The sequence below is a fragment of the Doryrhamphus excisus genome, linkage group LG8, assembly GCF_037039965.1.
Source record: "Doryrhamphus excisus strain RoL-2023G ecotype Guam linkage group LG8, RoL_Dexc_Guam_v1.1, whole genome shotgun sequence".
Taxonomy (NCBI): Eukaryota; Metazoa; Chordata; class Actinopteri; order Syngnathiformes; family Syngnathidae; genus Doryrhamphus; species Doryrhamphus excisus.
In genome coordinates this window covers 23,600,327-23,625,065 of record NC_136364.1, presented here as the reverse complement: position 1 = coordinate 23,625,065, position 24,739 = coordinate 23,600,327, and the positions used below count along the sequence as shown (strand labels likewise).

Genomic DNA, 24,739 nt, shown 5'->3' with positions numbered 1-24,739 from the left:
CCAATATAGTAAACATAATACCAGTAGATGAGCAACTTAAGACATAAATAAGTTAAAAACCTGTGTGCTCCCTAGAGGAGCTGAGTGGCGTGCGAACAGGAAGTTACATCAGGCGTTCAGAGTTGAGTTTCAGCTTGGTGTCGGTTTTTATTAGGAATTTAAGTCTGGTGCTTTTCTATCGCACCAAACAATACAGTAACATCACTGCCACCTTGTGACCAGTGTAGAATACTACATTCACAATGTCTTTGAATGTCTTTTATTATTAACATTAACATTATTATTTTAGAATTAATTTAAACTGTATTATTGTTCATTTTGCCATTTTTATGCTTGAAAATGCTCAATCTATCAATATGCATCCTTTTCAACTAATAGCAAGCCTTATTCAACCCCGTAAGCATAATGTGTTTTGAAAAACTGAAATAAGTGAAGCGGCAAAATTCGAACGGGCAATGCATGATTTAACAGTGTTCCACAAGAACGAGGACGTGTACCGCTAACATAGATAACGTACATGGATAGATGAGGGGAATTAAACATGCAATTGGTTCCACCTTGATGGAGGTCCTCTGAAAAGCATTTTAGTCCACACTGTGGAACTACATTTATTTCAGAGGGCGGTGAATTGGACGTCAACATAATGCTCATATTTTGTTGTCACTGAAGTGCCTTCTTCCATATCAAAGTGATAACATCAACCTCCAAATACTACTTCACAATGAATCACAGTTTCACGTCATTATATGTCACTGCATTAGCACAACAACAAAAAATCCCTCAGGGTGTAAAGGCAGCATGACATGCAGTTTCATCATGTGAACACACCCTGAAGTCCTCGTCACATTCTTCTTGCTGCTGGTCGTTGAGCCTGAACTGCACTATCATTCTATCATCCTTCTCCCTGATGTGCTGATGTCATCATTTGTTTACGGTCACCGGAATTCAAATGGTATCACTTTCGCTCTGTAGGTCTGATTTCTCTGTAAAGTGGTTTGGAAAAGCAAGGCAGTTCCTCTCCCAAAATAGCCCGCACTAAGTGAAATTGTGTGCGATTATTATATATGTTTTATGACTGTAAAAGTGTGAAATGATTAAGTGACTCACGCGTTATTTCACTCCTGAAACCATGCCTTTTCCCCCTGGCGCCCTTGTGTTGTACTGTAGCGTTTTGGTATCCTTGTTCAGACATATTTCTGCAGTCCCCCTTGGATTGGAAGATGCATACACACTAAGCCACCATGTCGCCGTGTAGTAGTTGCGTAACTTTGATATTCCTTTTTGGAATGGAATGGAATGGCCTTTATTGTCATTATACAAGATGTACAACAAGATTGTAGAGCTTCTCCTTTCAGTGCAGTAGTCAAGTTTTAAAAAAAAGTATATAAAAGTAGAGTAAAAAAGACAATTTAACAAGATATATACAAGATATATACAAGATATCCAAAATATACACATAGTATTGCACAGGAGCATATGCAGGAGCAGACATATTGCAGATATATTAATTTTAGTGCAATGTTAAATGGGTCATAGTGTGAGTGTGAATGGTTGTTTGACTGGTGTATACAGATGAGTAAAGTCACATATGAGTGTATTGTATTGGGTTGTTGAATAAATAAATATGATTGAGGTAGTAACAGAGGCAGTGATGGAAATATTGCTAATGACCAGGTACGTTGTATGTCTGAGTTCAGGGTGGTGATGGCTCTTGGGAAGAAGCTGTTTCTCAGTCTGCTTGTGTTTGCCTTGATGCACCTGTAGCGTCTGCCAGAGGGCAGCAGGTCAAACAGCTTTTGGTGCATCCTCCTCTGTCTTTTGGCTGCAGGACGTCGAGGGAGAAAATTCGAGGAGAGAATTGCAAACATACAGGACACGTTTGCACGCTAGCAAGCTAGCAAGGTACGGCAATCGGCAGAGCAGTACGAAGGCGATTGATTGACAATGGTCTACAGCCAATCAGGATGCAGAAAACAATGGTGGATGCAGACAAACCGCTCCAGACAGACGAGAGCAAGAGAGACACTCAATTTCCCACAATGCAATTCTTCTTAGAGCCAGAGCCAGACTCGGCCTGTAGCAGCTTTCATGCTGTAAATAAAAAAGTTTTAAAAAATCCCCCAAAAAGGAATTTGGGAATGGTGAAGCGCGATAGAGCAAGGGAACACTGTACTCTAGTTACTTCCTAGTTACTTTGAAAGTGCAACATTTTTACAAGAGCATGACTTTCTCTGGCGCGTTTGGATTTAAGAATCTGACGCGAGACCTTTTCCCGCCATCTTGTATCGTTTCTGTGCGTGTGTGTTGAATAGCGCGTCTTTCTGTCTCTTTAATACAATGCCAATTTCCTTGCAGGGCAATAATAACACCCTTGACAACCTTTAGTGTGAGTGTGCCTACAAAGAATCTTGAACGGCAGGTCTTGGTACGGGTCTCGGTTGCGCGTTTGACTTTCACGCCTCCCATTGTGTGTCTGCGCTGCACTTCGGCGCTTGATCGCCGGCTAATATTCTCCTCACAAGCTGTCAGAGGACGACACCATGAGCTCCATGGGCATGCAGATGGCCGGCTGCGCCCTGGCCCTCTTCGGCTGGATCGGGGTGCTGATCACATGCGCCTCGCCCATGTGGAGGGTGACGGCGTTTATTGGCAGTAGCATCGTCACGTCTCAGACCATGTGGGAGGGTCTGTGGATGAGCTGCGTGGTCCAGAGCACGGGCCAGATGCAGTGTAAGGTCTATGACTCCATGTTGGCCCTCACCGCTGACCTTCAGGCCGCCCGGGCGCTTGTGGTCGTCTCCATCATCGTCGGGATCACCGGAGTCCTGGTTGCCTTCGCCAGTGGGAAGTGCACCAGCTTCATTCCGGATAAGCGTGCCAAGGCCAGGGCGTCCGTGGCCGGCGGCGTCCTGCTCATCATCTGCGGATTCTTGTGTATTATTGCCGTGTCCTGGACCGCCAGCATCATCATCAGGAACTTCTACAACCCTTCTATAGTGGATGCCCAGAAGAGGGAGCTGGGGGCTTCTCTTTACATTGGCTGGGGGGCGGGAGGGCTGCTGTTGCTGGGCGGGGGCCTCCTGTGTGCCAGCTGCCCCCCCAAGAGGGACGAGGCCGCCTCCATAAATTACCCTCTAACCAGATCCGTAGGAGGATACAGTAAACCGGACTCGGGCTCGTACACGCCAACAAAGACTTACATTTGAGCCTTCTAGGAGACGAGGCTTCATGTCTGACAGGACGTTGCTCATTTATCACATCCATATACTTTGATTGCGGCCAGTTGGAAGCACCGTTATTCCTCCTTTATGTGTTGTTACGATTTATTTTCATCACTGAGGTATGAGCACAATAAAGATGATCTCTTTCAGGTTCTCATGTGTGCTGGTTGGAAACTTCACCTCTGGTTATTTGAACTACACACCAAGGAGTACCTGTTTTTCAGGTTCTCACTCAGGGATCACGGCCTGCTTTGGGGTCGAACCAAACGATGACTCAGGCACTGAAAATCCCTAGCACGCTGAAAACATGACCTTTTTTTCTGTTTTAAAGTTGGAGTCTTTTGATGTAGCGACTGCTCAGTTTCTGTAAGCGACTTTGTTTCTCAGTCATCAACACACTGTGACTTTTTCTTTATCTTTACAAACATGAACACGATCATATTTCCATCATTCATTGCCTACAGCGGGAAACGTTGGCTATGCGGGTGATATTTAGCTTTAGGGCTTTAGTGCCCCCTAGCGGCAGATAATACTAAGTACAGTGTTGAAATGAACTGACCCGGGAGACCTTTTGTGTCCACTCTTTGGGAATGGGCTGAAGGATATCCTGGAAAAGAAAACAGAAAGAAATGGTCATTTTGTGTGTTTCAGGGCTGAGAGTGCGTGTGACCAATCATGGCTCTGCAGGAGCTCGGCATCAGCCTGACCATGATCGGCGTGGCGGGGACCATCCTGATCTGCGCCCTGCCCATGTGGAAGGTGACGGCCTTCATCGGGACACGCCTGGTGGTCATGCAGGTGTTCTGGGAGGGTTTGTGGATGACGTGTGTCAGCGAGTACACGGGTCAGATGCAGTGCAAGCTCTACGACGCCCTCCTGGATCTGTCGCCCGACCTGCAGGCGGCGCGTGGCCTCATCTGCATCAGCCTGGTGCTAGGATGTCTGGCTTTCCTCGTCTTCCTGCTGGGGGCCCGCTGCACCAAGTGCCTGAGCCACCTGCGCGTCAAGACCCGAGTGGTGTTGGGGTCGGGGGTCATCTTCTGCTTGGCAGGCATCGCCTCCCTGGTGGCGGTATCCTGGACGGCCAACGCCATCATCAGAGACTTTTACAACCCCCGTGTCCCTGAGGTGCTCAAGAGGGAGCTCGGGGCGGCCGTCTATATTGGCTTTGTTACATCTGGTCTGCTCGTCTGTGGGGGGGTCATTCTGTGTGTGGGCAGGTCACCGCGAAGGCCCACGTCCTATTCCGGTGGGTACAAGCCCACCAGGACATCCACACGTAGCGACTATGCCATCAAGAACTACGTGTAGAACTTACCTGAACGGCTGAAGTTGGAATTTCTGTCAAATTAATTTGGGGGAGAAAGCCTAATATCAAAATATTATGGGAATAAAATTAAAAAAGAAAGTTTAAAGAATTGACCATTTCAAAAACAGCTGAAAAAAAATGTGTTGCATAGTGTTGAAATATTTATATGATAATTATATTTAGAATTTAATATTATATTACATTTTTATATTTTTTAAAGTTGGAATATTGTGAACAACAAACAAAACTACATGCGAAAAATGAAAAACGTTAGTTGCATAAACTTGAAATATATATATTTTTTAAATGATAATATTTTTTTAGTTGTAATATTGTGAAAAACTAAAGCGACACTAAATAATAAATCATTTTTAGGGACATTAGGTTAGGGGAAAGTCATGATATTATGAGAAGAAAGTGAACAAGGCCCTTTCTTGCTGGAAAAGGTTGGACACTTCAAAGAACCTAATCTATGTGCTTTCATAGTTTTCTTCATTTTTCATCATTTTCATTCAAGTCAGAGCCAATTTTGACCCAAATCAATATGAATGAATAGCCTTACTACAAAATAAAAATCCTGTAAATAAATGAACGAGCTTAAATAATTATATTAAAGGTGAATTTTTTGAGATTTTTGGCGCCCTCTATAGGCCACGGCGCCTTTAGCATGTGCCTATTTTGTCTGATAGGCCAGTTCAAGGTGTGAAAAGGAGTAGGAAGTAGGAAAGCTTATTTAGGAAGAATAAATAAATAAAGGAGTAACAATTGCCAAACATTGTAAATAATAAAGCAATACATCAAAGCAGTATAGCATAAATAAATTCAGGATAAACAATAATTTCATTGTAAGTAAAAGTAAAACCGGTTCAAACATTATATAACGAACAGAGTATTATGGATACAACTCGCAGTAAGATTGTAATGTATACTGTACTGTACATAAGTTTATTAACCAAGGTGATAAATGGTGAATTGAAGATAATGACAAGAGACTCTGTGGATGTTCCTTAGAGCGTGGAAGCCCCAAATGCTTGAAATGTAGATGAGGTGTTTATTGAGCCGTTGGGTGTCTGCAGTAAAGCCAAGTAGCACCCACCCGTGTCTTTGTGGGCTCTCTGTTGCCGTCTGGAGGCTAAACAAAGTCTGTGATCCGTAAAAGCAGTTTGGCTCTTTAAATCAGGTGGGGGAAAGCCCCACAGCGGGCCTTTGTGTCCCTCATCGGGGCTCCAACTGGGAGAGTGGGATTGTTGTGAAGCTATGTCAGAACAAACAAGAGAGTTTCTCTTGCAGCAGCGACGCCTGGCTCTCCCTCCCAGCGCCGAAGAACCGGTTGGTGATAACAAACACGCCGCCTGACACATGCTCTCGGCTGTTAAGACGCCCCGCCCCGCCGCCAGCTGTTGGGGTTTAGGCCTGCGGTGAAGAAGGCCGAAGTCATGCGTGGGCATGTGGAGCTGGCCGGCCTGGGTCTGGCCCTGACGGGGTGGTTCTGCGCCATCTTGACGCGCTGCCTGGCCTTGTGGAATGTCAGCGGTACGCTGGACAACAGCACAGCCACTCTGCCGGCCTACTGGGACGGGGTGTGGCTGGAATGGGATCACTGGGACCTGGCCCACGACGGCCGTCTGCACTGCTCCTTCTACCAGTCGCTCATGTCCCTCTCCGGAAGCTTCCGTACGTGGAGGGCCCTCATCGTGGCCGCGGTGGGCGCCGGGGCTTTTGCCTCTGCGATCGGCGCCGCGGGAGCTGTCTGGTTTCCCAGGCGGGGACAGGTCAAGGTTTTTTCAGGGGCTGCCTTCGTTCTCTCTGGGATACTGCTGCTGGTTCCCACTGCCTGGACCTGCCACCACACCAGCCGGCCGCTAGAGGGCGCTTTGCACCTGAGGAGAGACTGGGGACCGGCCTTGTATCTGGGATGGATCTCCTTTGCTCTGATGCTGGCCGGAGGGATCATTCTCACCACACGGTGTCCCAATTCCGAGGAGCAGGCTCAGGCCAGTGGAGGCCCCGCCGCCCCAAACCCGGAGGAGGAGGCCATTCACCCGCTGAGCAGGATCAACCGGGCCGCGTTCACACACAGCCAGTATGAACGTGGATCAGTACCAATTTGAAGATTCACATATGAATGTGTGCATGGAGTTGGACACGGGATGTCGTGAATTACTTGAAGGCGGTTCCTTGCCTGATACTACTTCAGTGCTACTTCAGTACTACTTCAGTAAGATGGATGGAAACTTGAAGCTGTGGGAGCCCAAACACTGAAATTGGGAATGATTTCTTTTATTGAGGAAGCAGGCGGCCTTTTGGATTGGAAGTGTAATGTCCCAGTTGCAATTAGCGCATGTAGCCATGAGCATTTGTATGTACACGTAGACTACAGACTACTACTACGTACATTTACTGCCTACATAAGGACATGACTAAAGCCTACACTCTCGCTGTTGTACATTCAACTTGCATAGTTCAGCTAAGGCCACACAGGTATCATTTATATATCTACAACAATTACAATATGGTTCAAAAGTTATTTGACTTCAGGTGTTTGTGTCATACTAACAGACCAATTAAAAGCTCAGGAAGTTTTGCTATTGACAATACTGAGCTTTTGTTTTATATTTACACATTACACAGTTTCACAACTGTAATAAATAAACTTTTCAAAGATATTCACACTTACTGAAATGCACCTGAACATGCTTGGGGGTTGAGATTTTTGTAGGAAATCTATCCGACACATAATGTATATAGAATGTGATGTGTAATTGTAATGGCAATGTGACAAATGACTTTCATTCTTAATTCCGAAGATGCTAGAATTACTGTATTTTCTGGACTATAAGTCGCTGCGGAGTATAAGTCGTACAAGGCCAAAAATGCATACTTAGGTAGAAAAAAAGCATACATAAGTCACACTGGAGCATAAGTGGCATTTTTTGCGGGTCATTTATTTTCCAAACTACTTTACCAAAACAGACTACGTCTTACGAAAGCAGGTTCTAACAATAAAAATAGCAAACAGGCTGAATCGGTGTAAGATATGCGAACGCAAACAAAAAAGGTGTCCAGTGTTTATGTAACCATTTATAAGTCGCTCTGGACTATACGTATTAGGAACAGCCAACCTATGAAAAAAAGTGTGACTTAAGTCTGGAAAATACGGTACTAGGGCTGTCAAAATAGCACGTTAACCCATTTATTTTTTGCCATTTTAATGCATGCTATCACAGCATGTCTGTCGCTCTTTTGTAACTTTATTCAGACCTGACCACTTCATCAGCGGGACAATTCCAACACTAAACGTGTCATATGTCTCTCCTAGTCCATTCAGTCTTGGACGTACTTCCTTCTTGTCACCAGACCAACGTAAGATACATTCAGGATCAGTGCCAACGTTTATTATGCTTGTAGTTGTGATCTAAATAAACAAAGGTGTGGAAAAACTATAAGTGGCTATTCTTAACACTCACTTTGTAACTCTTAATAATGATGTACAATCTGCCGCATTTAAGTATGCTAGGGAAATATGAATTCAATTTGAATAATTACGTTGTGTCTTTGAATGCAACCCCTGCTCATTATAACATGGTTCAAGTGTGATTGAAATGTTGTGCTAGTATTAAAGAAACTAGCCATTCATTTTCTACCGCTTATCCTTATCCCTCAGGGGTGCTGGAGCCTATCCCAGCCATCTTCGAACGAGAGGCGGGGTACACCAGCCAATCCCAGGGCACATATAGACAAACAACCATTCACACTCACATTCATACCTATGGACAATTTGGAGTGGCCAATTAACCTAGCATGTTTTTGGAATGGGGGAGGAAACCGGAGTACCCGGAGAAAAGCCACACATGCACGAGGAGAACATGCAAACTCCACACAGAGATGGCCGAGGGCGGGAATCAAACCTGTTCAATAAAAAGTAGGCGGGTAACTTGGCTGATGTATAAGCTCACAGCAAACACGGCCAGAAATGATGAAGGGCCAGGATGAAACAGATGAGTTCAAATGAGTGAAAGAGGAGGAGCTCCATGAGTGATGAGCGTTGTTTAGTCTTTTATGGAAGTGCCTGAGTGAAGCATGTTAATGTGGATCAAGTCCCGGTTGTGTGGTGCTCCTAAAACTTCTCATCGCCCTCCTCCACATCCTTCAGACACAGCACCTCCAGACAGCCTCGGCCTTTGGTCTCACAGCGGATCAGTTCGTCCATCTCCCTGAAGCAGCCGGGATCCACCAGACACACCTGAGGAGGTAAAGCGGGATGGTTTTAGGTCCGCTTAAAAAAAAACATATGAATATGTCTTTGTTAGTGAATGAGTTAATATTGAATGCTACTCGCCGGAAATTCACTTATGACTGCCAGGTTTTGAAGCATTTAGCCGTGACAAACAAGGGATGACTGTAGTACTGGTATCAGCAGATCTGGTATTGCTATTGTACCTTTATGCTACGTACTGTATATGATGAACTGAGAGCATTATTTGCTCCGCTGACTAAAATACAAGCGTGAACGCAAACCAGACCAGAAGTGTCTCTTTCTACTCACCATTTCCAGTTCCTCGTCAAAGTCTTCACTCTCAACCACCTGCAAGAGAGGTTTGAGCTTCTCCTTCAGCCTCTTGGCGTCTTTGCCTGGCATCCTCAGACGCAGCCTCATGTGGGCTCGCTGGATCTCCATGGTCTCTTTCAGCTGCTTGATGACCTCCAGTGCCTACACACAAACCACAAGAAGAGTCAAGTAATGTTACCAGTGCATAGGAAGACACATAGGAAGACACATAGGATGACACATAGGATGACACATAGGAAGACACATAGGAAGACACATAGGAAGACACATAGGAAGACACATAGGATGACACATAGGAAGACACATAGGATGACACATAGGATGACACATAGGATGACACATAGGATGACACATAGGAAGACACATAGGAAGACACATAGGATGACACATAGGAAGACACATAGGAAGACACATAGGAAGACACATAGGAAGACACATAGGAAGACACATAGGATGACACATAGGAAGACACATAGGATGACACATAGGATGACACATAGGAAGACACATAGGATGACACATAGGAAGACACATAGGAAGACACATAGGAAGACACATAGGAAGACACATAGGAAGACACATAGGAAGACACATAGGAAGACACATAGGATGACACATAGGAAGACACATAGGAAGACACATAGGATGACACATAGGAAGACACATAGGAAGACACATAGGAAGACACATAGGATGACACATAGGAAGACACATAGGAAGACACATAGGATGACACATAGGATGACACATAGGAAGACACATAGGAAGACACATAGGATGACACATAGGAAGACACATAGGAAGACACATAGGATGACACATAGGAAGACACATAGGATGACACATAGGAAGACACATAGGATGACACATAGGATGACACATAGGAAGACACATAGGAAGACACATAGGAAGACACATAGGATGACACATAGGAAGACACATAGGAAGACACATAGGAAGACACATAGGAAGACACATAGGAAGACACATAGGATGACACATAGGAAGACACATAGGATGACACATAGGATGACACATAGGAAGACACATAGGATGACACATAGGAAGACACATAGGAAGACACATAGGAAGACACATAGGATGACACATAGGATGACACATAGGATGACACATAGGATGACACATAGGATGACACATAGGAAGACACATAGGAAGACACATAGGATGACACATAGGATGACACATAGGATGACACATAGGATGACACATAGGATGACACATAGGAAGACACATAGGAAGACACATAGGAAGACACATAGGAAGACACATAGGATGACACATAGGATGACACATAGGATGACACAGGAAACGAAAGTAAGTCAAGTCATAATATTAAGGCAAACAAGCCAGAACATGATGAGACTCCTCGCCTGCTGCTTGGTGCTCTTGTTGGTCTTGACGGAGTAGTGGATGTCCTTCATGGCTCGCTCAATGAGACTGACCGTGTAGGGCCTCTTGGTCTCGGGGTTAACGCACTTCTCAGCCACGATGGTAGCAATATCCCTGAACATCGTCTCCAGCTGACTCTGCCTTTCTTTGTCAGACACTTGCAACTCCCCTTTGGCCAGGATCTGTCGCCACAAAGTACGAAAACACTGATTCATTTGGTGCAAACATTTCAACAAATCTTAGTGGCGATGAATACGCTACATACGGCAAACACTAGAAACACAAAAGTTGGACTAAGGCAGCATAACGCATCCAACAGAAGAACGGAGGCAATTATAAATGCTTCAATCACATCAATGCTGCGGGATCGGACAATAATGGCTGCATGATGGCTGCATGATGCTGATGCTGATCGTGGATGGTGCATGCTGGTCCCTGTCGACCACCGTACAGAAGATATATTCATTATTCAGCTTCATCTCTTTGTATTGTACCTGTTTACAAATTTCGGTCTGATCATCTGTCCCGAAAGCTTTGCACAAGTCATCCTTTTTGGCCACCTGCCCTTTGGAAACGTTGACGAAAACGGAGTGTGTCTGCAAAACCTCGTCCAGGTCTTTCTCTCTACAAAATGGAGACAAACAAATGTTACATTGTCATGTAACTTGTTTCGCTCCAGATATAAAACTGAACTCGACAACCAGCCGTTAGTGGGAATGCATGCTGACGTATTTGACGCTAATAAACAGAAATAAATAAACAATACTTACGCTCCCGATCGCCAGCTGACAACTTTATTCTTGTAGCAAGCGATTTCAAACCGCTTGCCGCCTTTTTTCATCCGCACCACCGCCACATTTGTGAGCCGTATTTGGTTGGTAGGTGTAAAAATGGACATGTTTTAGCGTCAAGAGAATTGACGATAAACGTAAACTGCAGAACCTCAGCCTTCCAGATGTTGCCCGTGTCTTCCCGAATTAGAGTCCGCGGGGAAACGTTGATGTCAAACAAAAGTTCCGATGGGGTGGTATTGTAAATTATTTATCTGTAAATTAAGTCAGAACCGACATTAATAGTGGCATAAATGTCGTTTTGAACAATCCCTATTTTTTGTAGCGTCAAAAGGCTGTGAAGGGATCGAGATAACAGTAAACAACAAAGTAGGTGAAAGGTTAGATTTCGGCCACAGGGGGCGCTAGTGCTTCTGGAATACAAATCAAAACGAAAAAGAGGGAAACCGCGGAAGACTCTCACGGCGACCAACTTGAGTGTAGGTGAGGCGCCTGTTTTACTACGCTATAAGCAGTTCCTACATTGTCACTCTTAGGTCCAGACAGAAAGCGTGACGTGTGTTAAAATCGTATTGGTGACACGTTGTTGACGCTGTAGTTTTTGTTGTTTTCTTTAAACCGTTCAAAGGGCGATGTTGGCACTCGTTTCCAGGTCAGCTCGCTCATCATGTAAGTCACAGTGCTTTGTCGTGTTGCTAAGTGTCACGCTTTTAAGCCCCTAAAAGTTACTAACTTACTACCTGCTTTATTGACTGTCCAGTTGTAGCGTATTTTTTTTTAAAAACAACAACATTTTATTGTGTATTTGTGTGACAGCTCATGTCCTTAACTGACCTCTTACACACACACATGGTCCAAACCGGGGGGGGGGGTGCTGCGCATTTGGGTATTGGGTATCTGATACCAATTAAATACAACAAACTTATTTGTGAACATATTAACAATGTATAAATAAAACTGCATCAACAACAAAATAAAATGTGTTTATTTACATTATACAGCAGCAGTGATCCTCCCCCATCATCAATGCAAGATCTTGTCCCAAAAATGCTTAGCTGGTTTATTAATGCCATGCAAATGGAACGAATGTGTTATAATCCAAGCTAAAGATAGTTTGTGTGGCACCTTTTGGGCCCAGCAGTGTAGTATTTATGGTTTAAATTTAAAGTATGAATTTGTTGTGGATGAGTTTGTTTACCATCGCTCTCAGCCAGGGCGTTTGGGCTCTGCAGCCAGTCGGTCATCAGGGCCATGTCGTCGTCAGCCGGTCCAACCCCCCCTTACACCACCCTGGCCGTCAGCCGGCCAGCACAGGATGTCACGCATGTGGAGCTTCACCGTCCTAACAAGCGCAACGCCATGAACAAAGCTTTCTGGAGGCAGGAATGACTCATTTTTTTACAGTGCAAACACAAAAGGGTGTCGGTTATGTTTTAAATGCTTATGAACCTTTTTACTGTGTTTGGATCAGTGAGATGGTGGACTGCTTTAACGAGATCTCCAATGACCCAGACTGCAGAGTGGTGGTGTTCTCTGCCGCAGGAAAGGTTTTCACAGCGGGTATCAAACCTGTTTCAATGTTTTGGAGATGCTACTTTCAATCTGGACCTTTTAAAAAAATATGTATTTTCTTGATGATGATTTCTATTCAGGCATTGACCTGATGGACATGGCTGGTGACATACTGCAGCCTCACGGTGACGACACGGCGCGCATTTCTTGGAACATTAGGAAGACTATCTGCAAGTTCCAAGATACTTTTTCAGTCATGGAGAGGGTCAGTCACGCTGGATGATATTTACTATGCTGAATGATCACTTGAAACTTTAAAACGAGTGTTTCTCTTCCTTCAGTGTCCAAAGCCAGTGGTAGTGGCTGTCCATGGCGCTTGTGTGGGAGGAGGTAGGATGACTCATTTGAATGAGACAAACCCACCATAATAAAACATCCTCATTGTCAGGTGTCGACCTGATCACCGCCTGTGACATCCGCCTGTGTACCCAGGATGCCTGGTTCCAGGTCAAGGTACACACACCGATGTATCTCTCACAGTAATTCAGACACTTAGACGTATCACTTCGGTGTCTTCCTGTGATTAGTGTAATGGGATGTAATATCATTCTGCTGTCATGTTGTCATGGTTACAATGTTTCCGATTGGCGGGGCAGGAAGTTGACATCGGACTGGCAGCAGACGTGGGAACTCTGCAGAGGCTCCCGAAAGTCATTGGCAGTCGCAGGTAATGGTTTTGTATTCACACAGTAAATTCATGAAATACACCTGAGAGGACGGTTTAAAAATAGTTCTTTTAATGTAAATGTTGCTGTTTTCTCCAGCCTGGTCAATGAGTTAGCTCTGACTGCAAGGAAGATGTACGCAGATGAGGCCAAGAGCAGTGGACTGGTCAGGTGAGCCTGATTTGGTCTTTTGACCTTAACTACTTTTTAAAAAATTTTGATGACATATTAGATTTATTTACATGGCCGTGGTTATATGGTCTGTTATGTTTATCAACATGGAAGAACAGCCAGTTAAATTGTGTTCTTATTGAGCAAAAACACGAGTTTTTGAACTGTGCATTTTGTAGCTGTATTCCAAGCAATAGAGTCAACAGTTACAGTATGTGTTCCTTCTCCAGCCGCGTGTTTGCAGACAAGGAGGCGATGATGACTGGCGCTCTGGAACTGGCCGGAGAGATTGCTGCTCGCAGCCCCGTTGCTGTGCAGGGAACCAAAGTGAACCTGGTCTACTCCAGAGACCACAGTGTGGCAGAGGGCCTCGAGTACATGGTAACACATGAGTGTCATTTATTACATGCGCAAACTCTCGCACTGGGGCATATCTGATTGTCAATGTTGTCCAGGCTGCGTGGAACATGAGCATGCTTCAGACTGAAGATTTGATGAAGTCTGCTCAGGCCTCCATGGAGAAGAAGAACATCAAGACTGTCACTTTCTCCAAACTATGAGCTTGCTAACAGCTGCCTTCTGTCCCAAAGATATCAACGTTTTGGGTGAGAAACTCATTACTAAACAAAAAGTGCATGTAACTTTTATGCACAGTAAGGTAAACCAGCAGTATGTCAGTTTCATAAGTGTGGGTAGCTGCAAAGTGCATTTCTCAAAAAGATGAGCCAAATTCAGTGGCCTGATTTAACCTCTAAATCAAGTATTGTTTTTCATCTTCATTAATGTGAAATACATGTGAATGTTATTCATCTATTAAAAGCTTTTGAAAGTTCAATTTCCCGACCATTTATTGACTGCTAGCTATGGGTTAGCATGTCAGCTGTAAAGAAGACAGGACACGTTTATCCAAATAACTTAAAAGCTTTATTGATAATATAACTTAAGTAAACACCCATTGGGTCCATCAGCGTGGAGTCTGCTTGGCACGAAGCTTCTGTAGAGTTTTCTGTAGAGTTAAGACGGTAAGTCAAGTGAAGACGTAAGTCTACACACTTGATGTAAAACAATGGTTCACCATGTGGAATGCCTTGGCCCTCTCTCGGTTGTTGGCGTAAGCCTCTTGTCTGGTCTTGATGTCCTTCTGCTGCTTGACCTCCTCCAGCTGCTCATACAGTCTGCACAGGACAGTCGTGCATCATCAATACCTGAAGTCATTCACAGCGTCCAAGGTTGAAATATTTTAGTGGTACCTCTGAGTTCGCCTGTGCATCTCCAAGAGGTCTTGTTTGCCTTTTCTGATTTCACTTGGGTTGTGGAGCACAGACGTGCTCACTGCTGGAAACCAGATAAACATGTTAAACCCGACCAAGACGTGACTCAAGTTGATGTTGTGTTAGTGACCTTGAGGAGGTTGCGGCTTTTGTTGCTTGCTCAAGGTTGACTTTGCAGTGTTTGACTTGGTGTCATGTTGAACTTCACGGCGAGTCTTGGCTTTGTATGAAATTGGAGGATGTTCCTCAGACTGCAATCCAAGTTCCACTGCAGCGTCGCTAAATTGCCCAGTCCTGAAAAGAGCAGCTTTGGCTTTGAGCTCCTCTGCCCGGCGGGTTGACCTTTCACACAGAGCTTTACGCTTCTGCTCAAACCCCTGCAGGTTTCGACTGGGACCCCAGTTGAATTCAAGGAGCGTACCTGCATACGAGGGGGACAACCTACGCTCAGACCTATGACCATTTCTAAAAAAGTGGGTTGTATGCCATGTGAACCACATGTATATTATTATAATGCAGTGGTGAATGCTATGACCTTACCTGCAAGCGTTGGACCCTGGATGTCAAAGACCTCTGAGGATTTCTCTCCTGTAACTTGTGACTCCTAAGACAAGTTTCAATGTGGTTAAAGTGTAGCAGTCGCTTAAAAAGGTTATGCACTACGTGTAGTACCTCTTGGCCTTTCAGGTTTTCCAATGTCAACGCCTCCTCCCACATTCCGTCTTCCTCAGACACGATGCTGTCCTGCAGCGTCGTGTCAGTCAAACTCAGCAGCGTTATTTGGGACTGCTCCAGGATGCCCTTCTCGGTGGCGTCTTCCTGATGTGCAAACAGACATCAGCCAATGACAACACCTTTACCAGCACCAAAGTAATTCTACCAGTAGCTTAGCAGCCATGTCCTTCGAGTTCAAACTCTGATCATGCATCTCTTCGGTGGGCAGGTCACAAAATGGAAGTGGAGCCTCGGGCTGTTTCACATCCTCTTGTAGCAGGATGCTGGACGTGGACAAGGTGTCGCTTGCAGATGAATGGGACGGCTGTGCAGTAGGAGACACGCATACAGAGAGCACAAGCAACGAGGTCGCTTCGTGGCAAGAGGCGTCTTCCGCTCTCAAGCTCTCGGTAGACTGCTCGCTGTCTGATTCACCATTGCGTGATCGGAAGTCGGAATGTGTGGAAATGCTGAGTTCTCCACCCGACGGCTGTCCCACGGATAAGTTGTGCGGGTCTGGATCAGGCACGTGAAATATCGCAGAAGCGTTTGCCGTCCTGTTGTGGGTGAGCTCAGCTGGGAGAGGGTGAAAGGAGTCGGCTCCTGAAAACAAGCAGAAGGCCATCAAATTTTGCAGATTCAGATTAAATGCAGTTTCCCTTTGTCATTCCGGTCCACCTGCAGTGGAGCCAAATTGCACAGTGAACTATTCCATTTCTGGTTTTATGTCACGTCACCTTCATTGTACTGTGAGCCTGCTGCTACTGCACTTGGCCGAACCTGAAGCACGGGATTCAGACCCGGGACAGAACTACTGTGAGAGGAGGCTTCAGCAGGTAATGATGGGGAGGAAGGCACGGTGGCCTCAGTCATGGCACCAAGATCCATGCCGGTTGTTTCACCTGCAAACAAACAAGTCAACATGGAATTGGTGCCTCAATTTCAGCCTTTGAAGTCATCATACCCGAGCTGCTGGTTTGCTGGCCAGAGGACACATCCAACTCCCCGATCAGCGGTCTCATCGAGCTCTCTGGACACGCGTCTAACCATGAAGCGGTCTGAGAAGTCAATTGAGCGGCCAACAAGTCCTGCTCGTTTCTCAGCCAGCGATCGCTCGACTGTTGGGAGACACGGCGACTGGAAGTGAAGCCCCATCTACTCTGACCGATACCAGACAGAAGTGGCAGACCAGGCAATGGACCAATCATGGACGAGTGAGCCGTCGGTTGACCGACCAGCTGCTCCATGGTGGAGTCTTTGGGATCAGCAACGAGGCAGGATGATTGATCCAGCTGACCGATCAGAGGTCTGAACGAGTCCTGACCCTCGATGGCCGAGAGCTTGGCGGTCTGGAGGACAAACAAAGAGAAACGCAGATCTTGTAAATTCAGTGAGCTCAAATGTGGAAACCCTCATGAAGGGGGAATGCGTGTGAGTTAAAATCCCCCCTCAGCTCCTATTGTGAGCCACTGACCAAGTCACTTGTGTGGGCAGCTTGAGATGCTTCTTCATCCTCCCTTTGCCTGTCAGTGACCTCCTGCAAAGACTGCTGGGAAACCGAAGAGGGGTGCTCCACCAAACAAGAGCCATCACTGTCTGAAGATCAAAACGCAGGATGATTGGAACTTACCCTGATAAACCATATTGATGTGAACGAGACTGCACTGTACCTGTGCTTTTACTGGCAGTGCCCAAAGAGACGTCCAGTTCTTTGGTGTATCGGTCAATGATGCGCTGGACGTTGCTGTCCCTGAACAGAGAGGCCAGTTGAGTCGTGTGGGAGGGGCCCACAGCAGGGCTGTCACTCATCGAGGAGTGTGGAGGAGCGAGGACGGGTGATTTAGCTAAAGATGGCAAACAGGATTAGACCTCCGTCATAGACGTATACAAAGACAACATATGGTGGCAGACATGTTCCTCACTAGCATTGGCCTCGGGTTCGCTGGTGATGTAGCTCCCAGTGGACAGGGTAGTGGTGGAGAAGTTTAAATCAGGATGTCCATGTGCGGACTGACAAGACAAACATCGTTTCATTTGCAGATGTGGTGGCCCTTGGAATCATTTGCAATTTAATTTTCACACACACACACACACACACACAGAGCTCAGTTCAAGTGTAGAAGCCCTCAAAATGCATTTTACTTTATAAAATACACTTCAGGTACAGAAGATTTACATCAGTGCACACTAAAAGGCATTGACACACGCACACACTACCATTCACACACACACACACACACGCGCACACTGAGCTCAGTTCAAGTGTAGAAACCCTCATAAAATGTATTTTACTTTCTAAAATACACTTCAGGTAAAGAAGATTTACATCATTGCTCAGCGCACACACACAAAGAGACATTCACACATGCACGCACACTACCATTCACAGACAGACACACACACACACACACACAGCTTCTCAAGCAAGAAAAAAAATCACAGGCCAAGGCAGACGCTACCAAGGCACTCAGATTTGGCTATTTTTCATCATTGATCCACAGCATGTGAACCTCAGAGGACAGAAATGTACGTGTACAAACTGTAAGGAGAATGCAAGAGTTCAAGGCCCTACCAGCAGAGTTGCTTCCCCAGGTGACCTGCCATCATCTGCTGGGGAGATGCGCCTTTTGAACGCAGGACCCAAGTAGTCGGCCCCCCGCCCAGAGTCGGATGAAAGTAAAGGCTCTGAAATGGAAGTCAACTGGGATTATTGAGAACCTGTTAGTCTGCTTGGCTAATGAAATGTTCAGACGTTCGGGCTGGCTCCTGCCTCAGATTCAACTGGCATGGTCATCATTAAATGGAACAATTGAGTTGGAGGGGTGATGGTGGGCCCCACAGCCAAAGCAGTTAAAACCACTGGACTAGGCTCATCTAATACTTACCATGCTCAGAGGAGTCTGGGGTTGCTTCCGTCCCCATCAGCAGTCTCTGCCGACTGAGGTGTAGGCGGGACCCCGTTGAATCCGTCCCCACGCTGCTTTCAGCAGACTGCTGCTCGCTGCTGGACATGGAGGGGGTGTGTGACATGTGCTCGTTGGCCACAGAGGACTCAAACTGCTCCTGCAGAGACCAGTCGATGGTGTGTTGTGGTACAGAGAAAACATCCTCTTGACCTGATAGGAGAAAGTCTCAAAAGTCAACAAGTCCAAGTGTTGGATGGGACATCCTGTGTGAACTCACCAGTGACCAGGCTGGTGTCGATTGGAGTCTCCACTTCTTGAATCACACTGAGCTCATGCTGTTCCTTCATGGTAGTACCAAGCCGGACCCGAGACACCGGGGGCATTGCTGATCGAGCAGGAGGCAGCATGGCTGAAGGAGAAAGATTAAACGTAACCAGGAAGGAGCAAAAAGGAAGTGGGACTTATGTTGCCGTTGCAAAGCTTGCAGGGTAACGCATCTCACTGGTGGATAGGGCTTGGTGATGTGGGCCTTCCTCCTCCTCAGGAGGCGATGACCCTCCATTAGACTTTTCTATGGCTTTGAGCAGGGACGCAAGTAGTTTGATGCGGGTCTGACCAGCATCCTCTGGTGGCAAGACCTCACTGGGGGGCTGTCAATTGAAAGCACAAGAACAACGAGTCACCACTTCAGTCATTACATAGTAACCATTGGAGAATACAATTGGCCTAAAAAAACATGTTGTACTAAAAACTAACTTGTGCCTCCACTTTGATCAGAGCCTGCAACGTCTCCTTTTGCTGCCTCATGAGATCCAGGTTGTCTTCCTGTCTTTGTCCCGGCTCGTCCAGACTCTCGTCCTCAACCGGTCGCCTCTCATGAGGAGCCCTCTGGTTCTCTCGACAACGCCACCGCTCCGAGACATCATCTGGCGAGCTGGGAAGTGGAGGACCACTCTCAGCGACAGTTGAAATGGGACCAGTGACTTGCTGGAACGGAAGGCTGGTGGTGGTGACAGACTCTGTAGTGACGGCTTGAGGAAGCAATTCTTTGGTGACTTGTTTGGGAGGAAGAATCTCTCTGGTGACCGCTTGAGAAGGAATTACACTACTCAGCAGGGCACTGGCACCCGGTATCTGGTTCCTGGAACTGTTTGAACTTGACGCCACTTCGCTGGGGAGCAAGCTGGACGTGGAGGGGGAAAGACTGGGAGGCAAGGCTGGACTAGTGGAGCGTCTTGAGCAAACTTGAACATCAGTTTGAGGGTCATCATGGAAGTGCGCCAGCATTGCAGAGGCACCAGGAAGCAGGGGGGGAGTTGGAACACGTGCATGCTGAGTGCTGGTGGATGGGTGAAGGGCGCTGGGGGGCACAACAGCGGGCGGCAGAGACACAGCGGCCATGTTGTGAGTCATTTTAAGAGCCTGCTGGTATTCCTGCAGGCGCTGTCGAGCCACTTCCACAGACTTCTTGTGAGTTCTACGATTAAAAAGAAAAAACAAAGATGGGACTACACGTCTCTAAATGCTAAAGGGGGTAATTGAAGGAAAGGAATTTGTATAAACATACCTGTTTTGCTCCAGAAGGCGCTTTTGATATTCTCTGATTCTTCTGGCATGTTCATCATCAGCAGCCACTGGACCATGGGTCTCCCGGACATGAACGGGTACTGCAGTGTGCTCTCCCTCCTGTTGTGCTTCAAGAAGCAGCAGCTGCTCCAGTTGAGCCTTCTGGTCATCCAGCTCTTTGAGCAAGGCCAGCTGCTGCTGCTTCTCCGTTTCCAGGTCCATCTCCTGGAGAAGAAGCAAATAAGCATGACGGTGAGGCCCCACCAAGCCAACTCACTGAAAACAAACAGTAACATGATGGGGAACGCTGCACTGAGGAACTTCCCACAGAGAAAGTAAGATGCAGACGTGTCACATTTGAGCTGACAGGAGATGGCTGGTGACTCTGGCTTGCGCCCTAATTACCTAATGCCAGACACCTGCTGCTTCAGACCATTCTAATACCCCGCCCCAAAAGAAACCACCTGACAGTATGTCAGCGCAATCAATCATCACAGAGCGCACGTGTCAAAGTGCCCTGGAAAAGTAGCATTAATGGTACCCTTTGCTTTCGCTCCTCTTCAAAGTCCATGATTTTGGTGGAAAGCTGATCTGGGGGTTGAGTGTCTGCTGGAATTGGCTGGCCTGTTGGCTCCGCTGGCCATGAACCACAAGGAAAAAGATGGAAAACATCAATCTTTGGCCACATTGCACAATGAAAGAACTTTTTTTTACTAGTGAGGACAACAAATGATTTATGTCAATGATATTTCCTATTTCTCAGCATTACCTGATGGTGCTGATGATGGGGCCTTAGTGGGCCTTCGGGGTTCAACCAGCTGAGCTTGGCTGCTCAGAGAACCCGTCTCGATGGTGGTTTGCCCTGAGACCACCTCCGACTCTGCGACTGTGTCCCTCCTTGGCACTCGCTGGAGGTTTGTATTATCTCGCTCTGGGATCACTTCCAGCCCGACAGTGGTCTCCCTCTCTGGGACCTTAGTGAGGACGGTGCTCTGTGAACATGATGCAGGGACGCGACTGTCGTGTCGAGTGGGCTGGTTCCTCTGGTTCCTGATGCGATTGAGGAGCTTCTTCAAGGGCTTTTTGGGATCATGTCTTGGGGGCTCCACTGTAAGGGGGAAACAAGGATTACAGACGTTCACTCAAAGTTGTGATTGAATAGCAGATGTTAGATAATCTTTCGTTGGCTTATCAAGCAGGGTGGAGAAAATTTGTACTCCAGTATAACTTTTAGGACATTGGACTCCACTGAAGAAGCTTGTGAAAGGCAAAAGATTTATATTTGGTACCAGTAGCCGGTTCCTCCTGTTGAGCACTTTGTGCTTCTTCTTTGTGGTCCTCTTGCTGGTCTCCTGGTTCCGAAGTGGCGGGCTCTTGTAGCCCGACATCCAGCTCATTTTCCTGACCACTTCTCGGGTCCTCGGGAAGGGGTTCGGCTACCAGCGCGTCCACCAGGTCACCTTTGATTTCTGGGATCAGACACATTTACGATGAGTAGGCCTGTCATGACAACAAATTTCGCTGGTTGATAATTGTGCTATTAATTATTGACCGATATTCCATCATTTTTAGCCTTTTTAAAAAAAAAAGAAAACCCTAAAACTATCATTTAAAGATAAGGTTATCATTTAGAGATCATCGTGTTGCATCATTGTCATGTCACGTTAGAACCACTAGATGGTACTCAAGTGTAGTATACCTGTGTACCCTACCTATGAATGCACACCATCACTACGTCACACACAATTGCTACTCCTGGTGTCAAAAGAACTGCACACATACACAGCAACACAATAGGTGGATAAAAACAGACAATACACGACCAACGTATAATGCAGAATATTAACTTACTGCTATGTGAGCTCTAACCATGTACGTCCCAGACTTTTTTTCTTTTTTTTTTTTTACAAAAACGTTGTAGCCATTTGAGCCGAGTGTGAAGCAAATACCATGCTACTGAAAGGTCCTTACTCCTTTCCCCAGTGTACATGTCCTCAAAGGCAAACTCCATCTCCTTCTGGAAGTCATCCTTCATCTCCTGTCTCTTGTAGAGAGGCTGGAATATCTGGTGTGGCATCTGGGACACCTTCTGCCGCCTCCTCAGCAAGTCTGCTTGTTGCAAGCGCTGCATCTCCACAAGGAGCCGCTCATGATCCTGTAGGCACCATAATACAAGAAAATGGCGAGTTCGCGCTGTTCTTTTTTTTTTTTTTTACAGTATGCCATTATATTCTCTGCTGATTGCTCAATCATTCTGTTATTGAAATACATTTTTGAATTGGATCGCAACCCGTGTATCTAGATGCATATTTTCATCCCTAGTTATTCGTAATAATGACAACACACGCAAACTTTGTCTGCAGATGAAAGGACATACCAGAGCAAGGTGCTCCTTCTTCAGAGCAGATTTCCCTCGGAGACGAGCCTTCTCCTGCTGCTCCACTCTCTTCCTCTCATTCTCCCTTTGGAAGTCTTGCAGCTTCCTCATTGCCACCTCAGCTCCCTCGCTGGCGTTTGTCTGTTTGCACAAGTTCACTTTAGACAACTCTAGAAGTCCAGAGTCACGTGCATGCAGAGTGACGGCAAGACTTGCCTGTTCTGTGTCCTCCTCCCTGTCCACTGTGGCTGTGGGCATGCGGTAGTGTATGTAGGCAGAGGCACCGGCGTCATACTTTTTTCCGACATGCGGTGTCATTGGAACAATATCCTGCATATGAAGAGAAGACCGTGTCAATAATTATTTGAGCATTGGTCAAACAATTGTACAATGACACAGATTTTGTACAATCACCATAATTGGGTGTGGCTGAGGTGCGGGCAGGCTGGCCACTTTTGCTGCTCTCGCCTTCTCCACCTGCAATGCCTTCTTCCTAGCGTTGATTGCGCTGGAAGAAAACAGTCACACACACGTCTCTCACCATTCCGGCACCTAGACAAATTAATACAAAATACTCACCGATTTTGCAGCTCTGTTTCTTTGAGCCGCTGTGATTTTAGCTCAATGAGTGCTCCTCGGAAGCGTGCTGCAGCTTTCGCATGATTCTCTGCTTCCTTTTGAGCAATGGCCACCAGGTCAGGTTCCTTGTGCAGATAAAGGACCGTTAGTATATGTGTGTGTGTTTTGTGGTACCCACATTCATAGACAAAACTGTTTTGGTCATCTTACATTTTCTTTGGCCATCCTCTGTCCTTGCCCGACGAGTTGGAGACTCTGCTCATAAAGCGCCTGCAGCGCGAGTAGTTTCTCGTTCCGCTCTCGCTCCCATTCCTCCCTCAGCTCCTCTTCCAGCTGCTCCAACTCACTGTGCCGTCTCTGCTCCACATTCTGGCGCATCTGCAAGGCGATGAGTTTCTGCTGCTCACGAACCTGTCAGGCCAAGGCAACGGGTTGGTGGGTGTCAGCACACAATTGCAAGACAAAGTTGAGACCATGTGCATATCAATTAAATCAAGTGAGGCTTTGGAGTCACAGCATCTATCGCAGCATATTACAGCAACATTCGATGCAATATGTTCCCTATTGGCAGCATAATGGTGTCCAAGTTTTTCTTTACAATGAAAGATTTTCTCTTTAATTTCTTGATCATGAAATTAATTATTTTTCAAATTAGGCACAAAAAAACATACACAATAAATACAATTGTTTGCACCAAAATAAAGTTAACAGTGCTAAATATATATATACTATGTAAACAAAAGCAAAAAGTACTATTGGTTCTCATTGAAATCCTTTGGCCCCTAAAGCTCTCCTGTGTCTAAATGACTTATTCCCTGAAAACAATATACAAATGTCAATATCCACAGTGCAACAATATGGGCAACAAAACAAGAACACATTGGTATTAGTCAAAAATGGTGGAAGATAACTGAAAATTGTCGAGCTCATCGCGCTCGTATTGATCACTACCCTTGTTTCCACACTAATGTTACTGTCTCGATGCCTACTGGAGGCTTAGTCAGTGTTATGATCTTCGGGTATGTTGAATCTTTTGTGCCCACGATCTGACTTTGGATCTTACCTGCAAAAGTTTCTTAAAGGCTCAATAATACTTCCGAAGTGATGAATGTCTTTGTCGTTTTGTTTGTGGATCCGTCGAGAAATTGTGACGCTATTGTTTCGCCTTTTACACCATCTTACGAGTGGAAGTGGAAGTTGTAGTTTCATGCCACGCAGTCAGAATGTCGTAAAATATTGGTTATTTACCTGTTGTATTCGCAGTTTTCTCCTCCTTTCCTTTTCCTCGCGTATCAACTGAGCCTCCTCGTTGGGGCTCAATCTTAATTTTACCAACCCTCTCTTCATGTTCTGGCGGTACGCTGGTAAACATGTCTCTGTAGCAACATATGCTAGCAGCTAAGCTTATTAGCCGAACTAGCTAAGAAGTCGGTCGTATCGACTGCATTGCACTGTTGATGTGATATTGGGAAAAAACGATAAAACGTTAAAGATGACTGCATATTGCTTACGACCGAAGAAACAAACCCAAAGTCATTTCCCTGCAGTACCAAAATCCGTGCAGACTCAAAAGAGTTGACTTTGAATTGTCCACAACGTCACTTCCGTTTGTTTAAA

General features: G+C 45.9%; 6 protein-coding genes and 1 non-coding gene across 12 annotated transcripts; 4 read left to right on the top strand and 3 right to left on the bottom strand.

Moving 5' to 3' along the window:
- Positions 1-2,031: 2,031 nt before the first annotated feature.
- On the top strand, positions 2,032-3,368 carry LOC131134279 (claudin-4-like). The gene is made up of 2 exons (XM_058079374.2): positions 2,032-2,093; positions 2,523-3,368. The coding sequence occupies exons 1-2, from the start codon at positions 2,040-2,042 to the stop codon at positions 3,204-3,206; spliced, it is 738 nt and encodes a 245-aa protein (XP_057935357.2). The 5' UTR covers positions 2,032-2,039; the 3' UTR covers positions 3,207-3,368.
- Positions 3,369-3,896: 528 nt separating this feature from the next.
- Positions 3,897-4,653, top strand: cldnj (claudin j). Its single transcript, XM_058079864.2, has one exon. The coding sequence runs from the start codon at positions 3,897-3,899 to the stop codon at positions 4,530-4,532; it is 636 nt and encodes a 211-aa protein (XP_057935847.2). The 3' UTR covers positions 4,533-4,653.
- Positions 4,654-5,706: 1,053 nt separating this feature from the next.
- LOC131134920 (claudin-3-like) lies at positions 5,707-7,995 on the top strand. Its single transcript, XM_058080624.2, has one exon. It carries the CDS (start codon positions 5,967-5,969, stop codon positions 6,639-6,641), a length of 675 nt encoding a protein of 224 aa, XP_057936607.2. The 5' UTR covers positions 5,707-5,966; the 3' UTR covers positions 6,642-7,995.
- sbds (SBDS ribosome maturation factor) lies at positions 6,790-11,678 on the bottom strand. The gene is made up of 5 exons (XM_058080623.2): positions 11,281-11,678; positions 11,005-11,134; positions 10,492-10,692; positions 9,077-9,241; positions 6,790-8,773 (listed from the first exon to the last, which is right to left on the bottom strand). The coding sequence occupies exons 1-5, from the start codon at positions 11,406-11,408 to the stop codon at positions 8,648-8,650; spliced, it is 750 nt and encodes a 249-aa protein (XP_057936606.2). The 5' UTR covers positions 11,409-11,678; the 3' UTR covers positions 6,790-8,647.
- On the top strand, positions 11,637-14,544 carry ech1 (enoyl CoA hydratase 1, peroxisomal). 4 transcript variants are annotated; one of them, XM_058080619.2, is made up of 11 exons: positions 11,697-11,784; positions 11,930-11,970; positions 12,512-12,680; positions 12,773-12,861; positions 12,954-13,078; positions 13,155-13,203; positions 13,262-13,326; positions 13,470-13,540; positions 13,638-13,709; positions 13,940-14,090; positions 14,165-14,544. In XM_058080619.2, the coding sequence occupies exons 2-11, from the start codon at positions 11,934-11,936 to the stop codon at positions 14,267-14,269; spliced, it is 933 nt and encodes a 310-aa protein (XP_057936602.2). In that variant the 5' UTR covers positions 11,697-11,784; positions 11,930-11,933; the 3' UTR covers positions 14,270-14,544. The 4 variants fall into 4 exon arrangements, with proteins under 4 accessions (XP_057936604.2, XP_057936605.2, XP_057936602.2 ...); XM_058080620.2 differs by having other exon boundaries at positions 11,731-11,780; XM_058080621.2 differs by lacking the exon at positions 11,930-11,970 and having other exon boundaries at positions 11,637-11,784.
- A 66-nt stretch (positions 14,545-14,610) lies between these two features.
- Positions 14,611-24,730, bottom strand: cep295 (centrosomal protein 295). Of its 3 annotated transcripts, XM_078793068.1 has the most exons (28): positions 24,371-24,730; positions 23,333-23,533; positions 23,123-23,247; positions 22,956-23,051; positions 22,544-22,874; positions 22,138-22,321; positions 21,456-21,635; positions 20,936-21,274; positions 20,708-20,802; positions 20,168-20,391; positions 19,619-20,077; positions 19,357-19,534; positions 19,103-19,250; positions 18,878-19,009; positions 18,580-18,810; positions 18,267-18,379; positions 17,617-17,704; positions 17,365-17,538; positions 17,169-17,290; positions 16,659-17,043; positions 16,432-16,596; positions 15,861-16,297; positions 15,653-15,799; positions 15,521-15,584; positions 15,111-15,401; positions 14,960-15,044; positions 14,785-14,884; positions 14,611-14,715 (listed from the first exon to the last, which is right to left on the bottom strand). In XM_078793068.1, exons 1-28 carry the CDS (start codon positions 24,467-24,469, stop codon positions 14,674-14,676), a joined length of 5,235 nt encoding a protein of 1,744 aa, XP_078649194.1. In that variant the 5' UTR covers positions 24,470-24,730; the 3' UTR covers positions 14,611-14,673. The 3 variants fall into 3 exon arrangements, with proteins under 3 accessions (XP_078649194.1, XP_057935891.2, XP_078649193.1); XM_058079908.2 differs by having other exon boundaries at positions 19,357-20,077; positions 22,544-22,873; positions 22,958-23,051; XM_078793067.1 differs by having other exon boundaries at positions 14,960-15,041; positions 19,357-20,077; positions 24,371-24,729.
- LOC131135151 (small nucleolar RNA U2-19) lies at positions 18,112-18,190 on the bottom strand. The gene has a single exon (XR_009131540.2). It is a non-coding gene; the product is annotated as a small nucleolar RNA U2-19 (small nucleolar RNA).
- Positions 24,731-24,739: the final 9 nt, after the last annotated feature.

Bases quoted from the DNA above. Each gene is read 5' to 3' on its own strand.
- LOC131134920 (XM_058080624.2), top strand. From the start codon at position 5,967: ATGCGTGGGCATGTGGAGCTGGCCGGCCTGGGTCTGGCCCTGACGGGG.
- LOC131134279 (XM_058079374.2), top strand. From the start codon at position 2,040: ATGCAATTCTTCTTAGAGCCAGAGCCAGACTCGGCCTGTAGCAGCTTT. The intron at 2,094-2,522 runs GTAAATAAAAAA...TCTCCTCACAAG, and splicing joins CCTGTAGCAGCTTTCATGCT to CTGTCAGAGGACGACACCAT.
- ech1 (XM_058080619.2), top strand. From the start codon at position 11,934: ATGTTGGCACTCGTTTCCAGGTCAGCTCGCTCATCAT. The intron at 13,710-13,939 runs GTGAGCCTGATT...TTCCTTCTCCAG, and splicing joins AAGAGCAGTGGACTGGTCAG to CCGCGTGTTTGCAGACAAGG. The intron at 14,091-14,164 runs GTAACACATGAG...AATGTTGTCCAG, and splicing joins CAGAGGGCCTCGAGTACATG to GCTGCGTGGAACATGAGCAT.
- sbds (XM_058080623.2), bottom strand. From the start codon at position 11,408: ATGTCCATTTTTACACCTACCAACCAAATACGGCTCACAAATGTGGCG. The intron at 10,693-11,004 runs GTACAATACAAA...TTGTGGCGACAG, and splicing joins AGACCGAAATTTGTAAACAG to ATCCTGGCCAAAGGGGAGTT. The intron at 9,242-10,491 runs GCGAGGAGTCTC...GTTTGTGTGTAG, and splicing joins ACAAGAGCACCAAGCAGCAG to GCACTGGAGGTCATCAAGCA.
- cldnj (XM_058079864.2), top strand. From the start codon at position 3,897: ATGGCTCTGCAGGAGCTCGGCATCAGCCTGACCATGATCGGCGTGGCG.
- cep295 (XM_058079908.2), bottom strand. From the start codon at position 24,469: ATGAAGAGAGGGTTGGTAAAATTAAGATTGAGCCCCAACGAGGAGGCT. The intron at 21,275-21,455 runs GTACCAAATATA...TCCCCCTTACAG, and splicing joins ACAGGAGGAACCGGCTACTG to TGGAGCCCCCAAGACATGAT. The intron at 15,045-15,110 runs GTCACTAACACA...TCTGGTTTCCAG, and splicing joins AAAGCCGCAACCTCCTCAAG to CAGTGAGCACGTCTGTGCTC.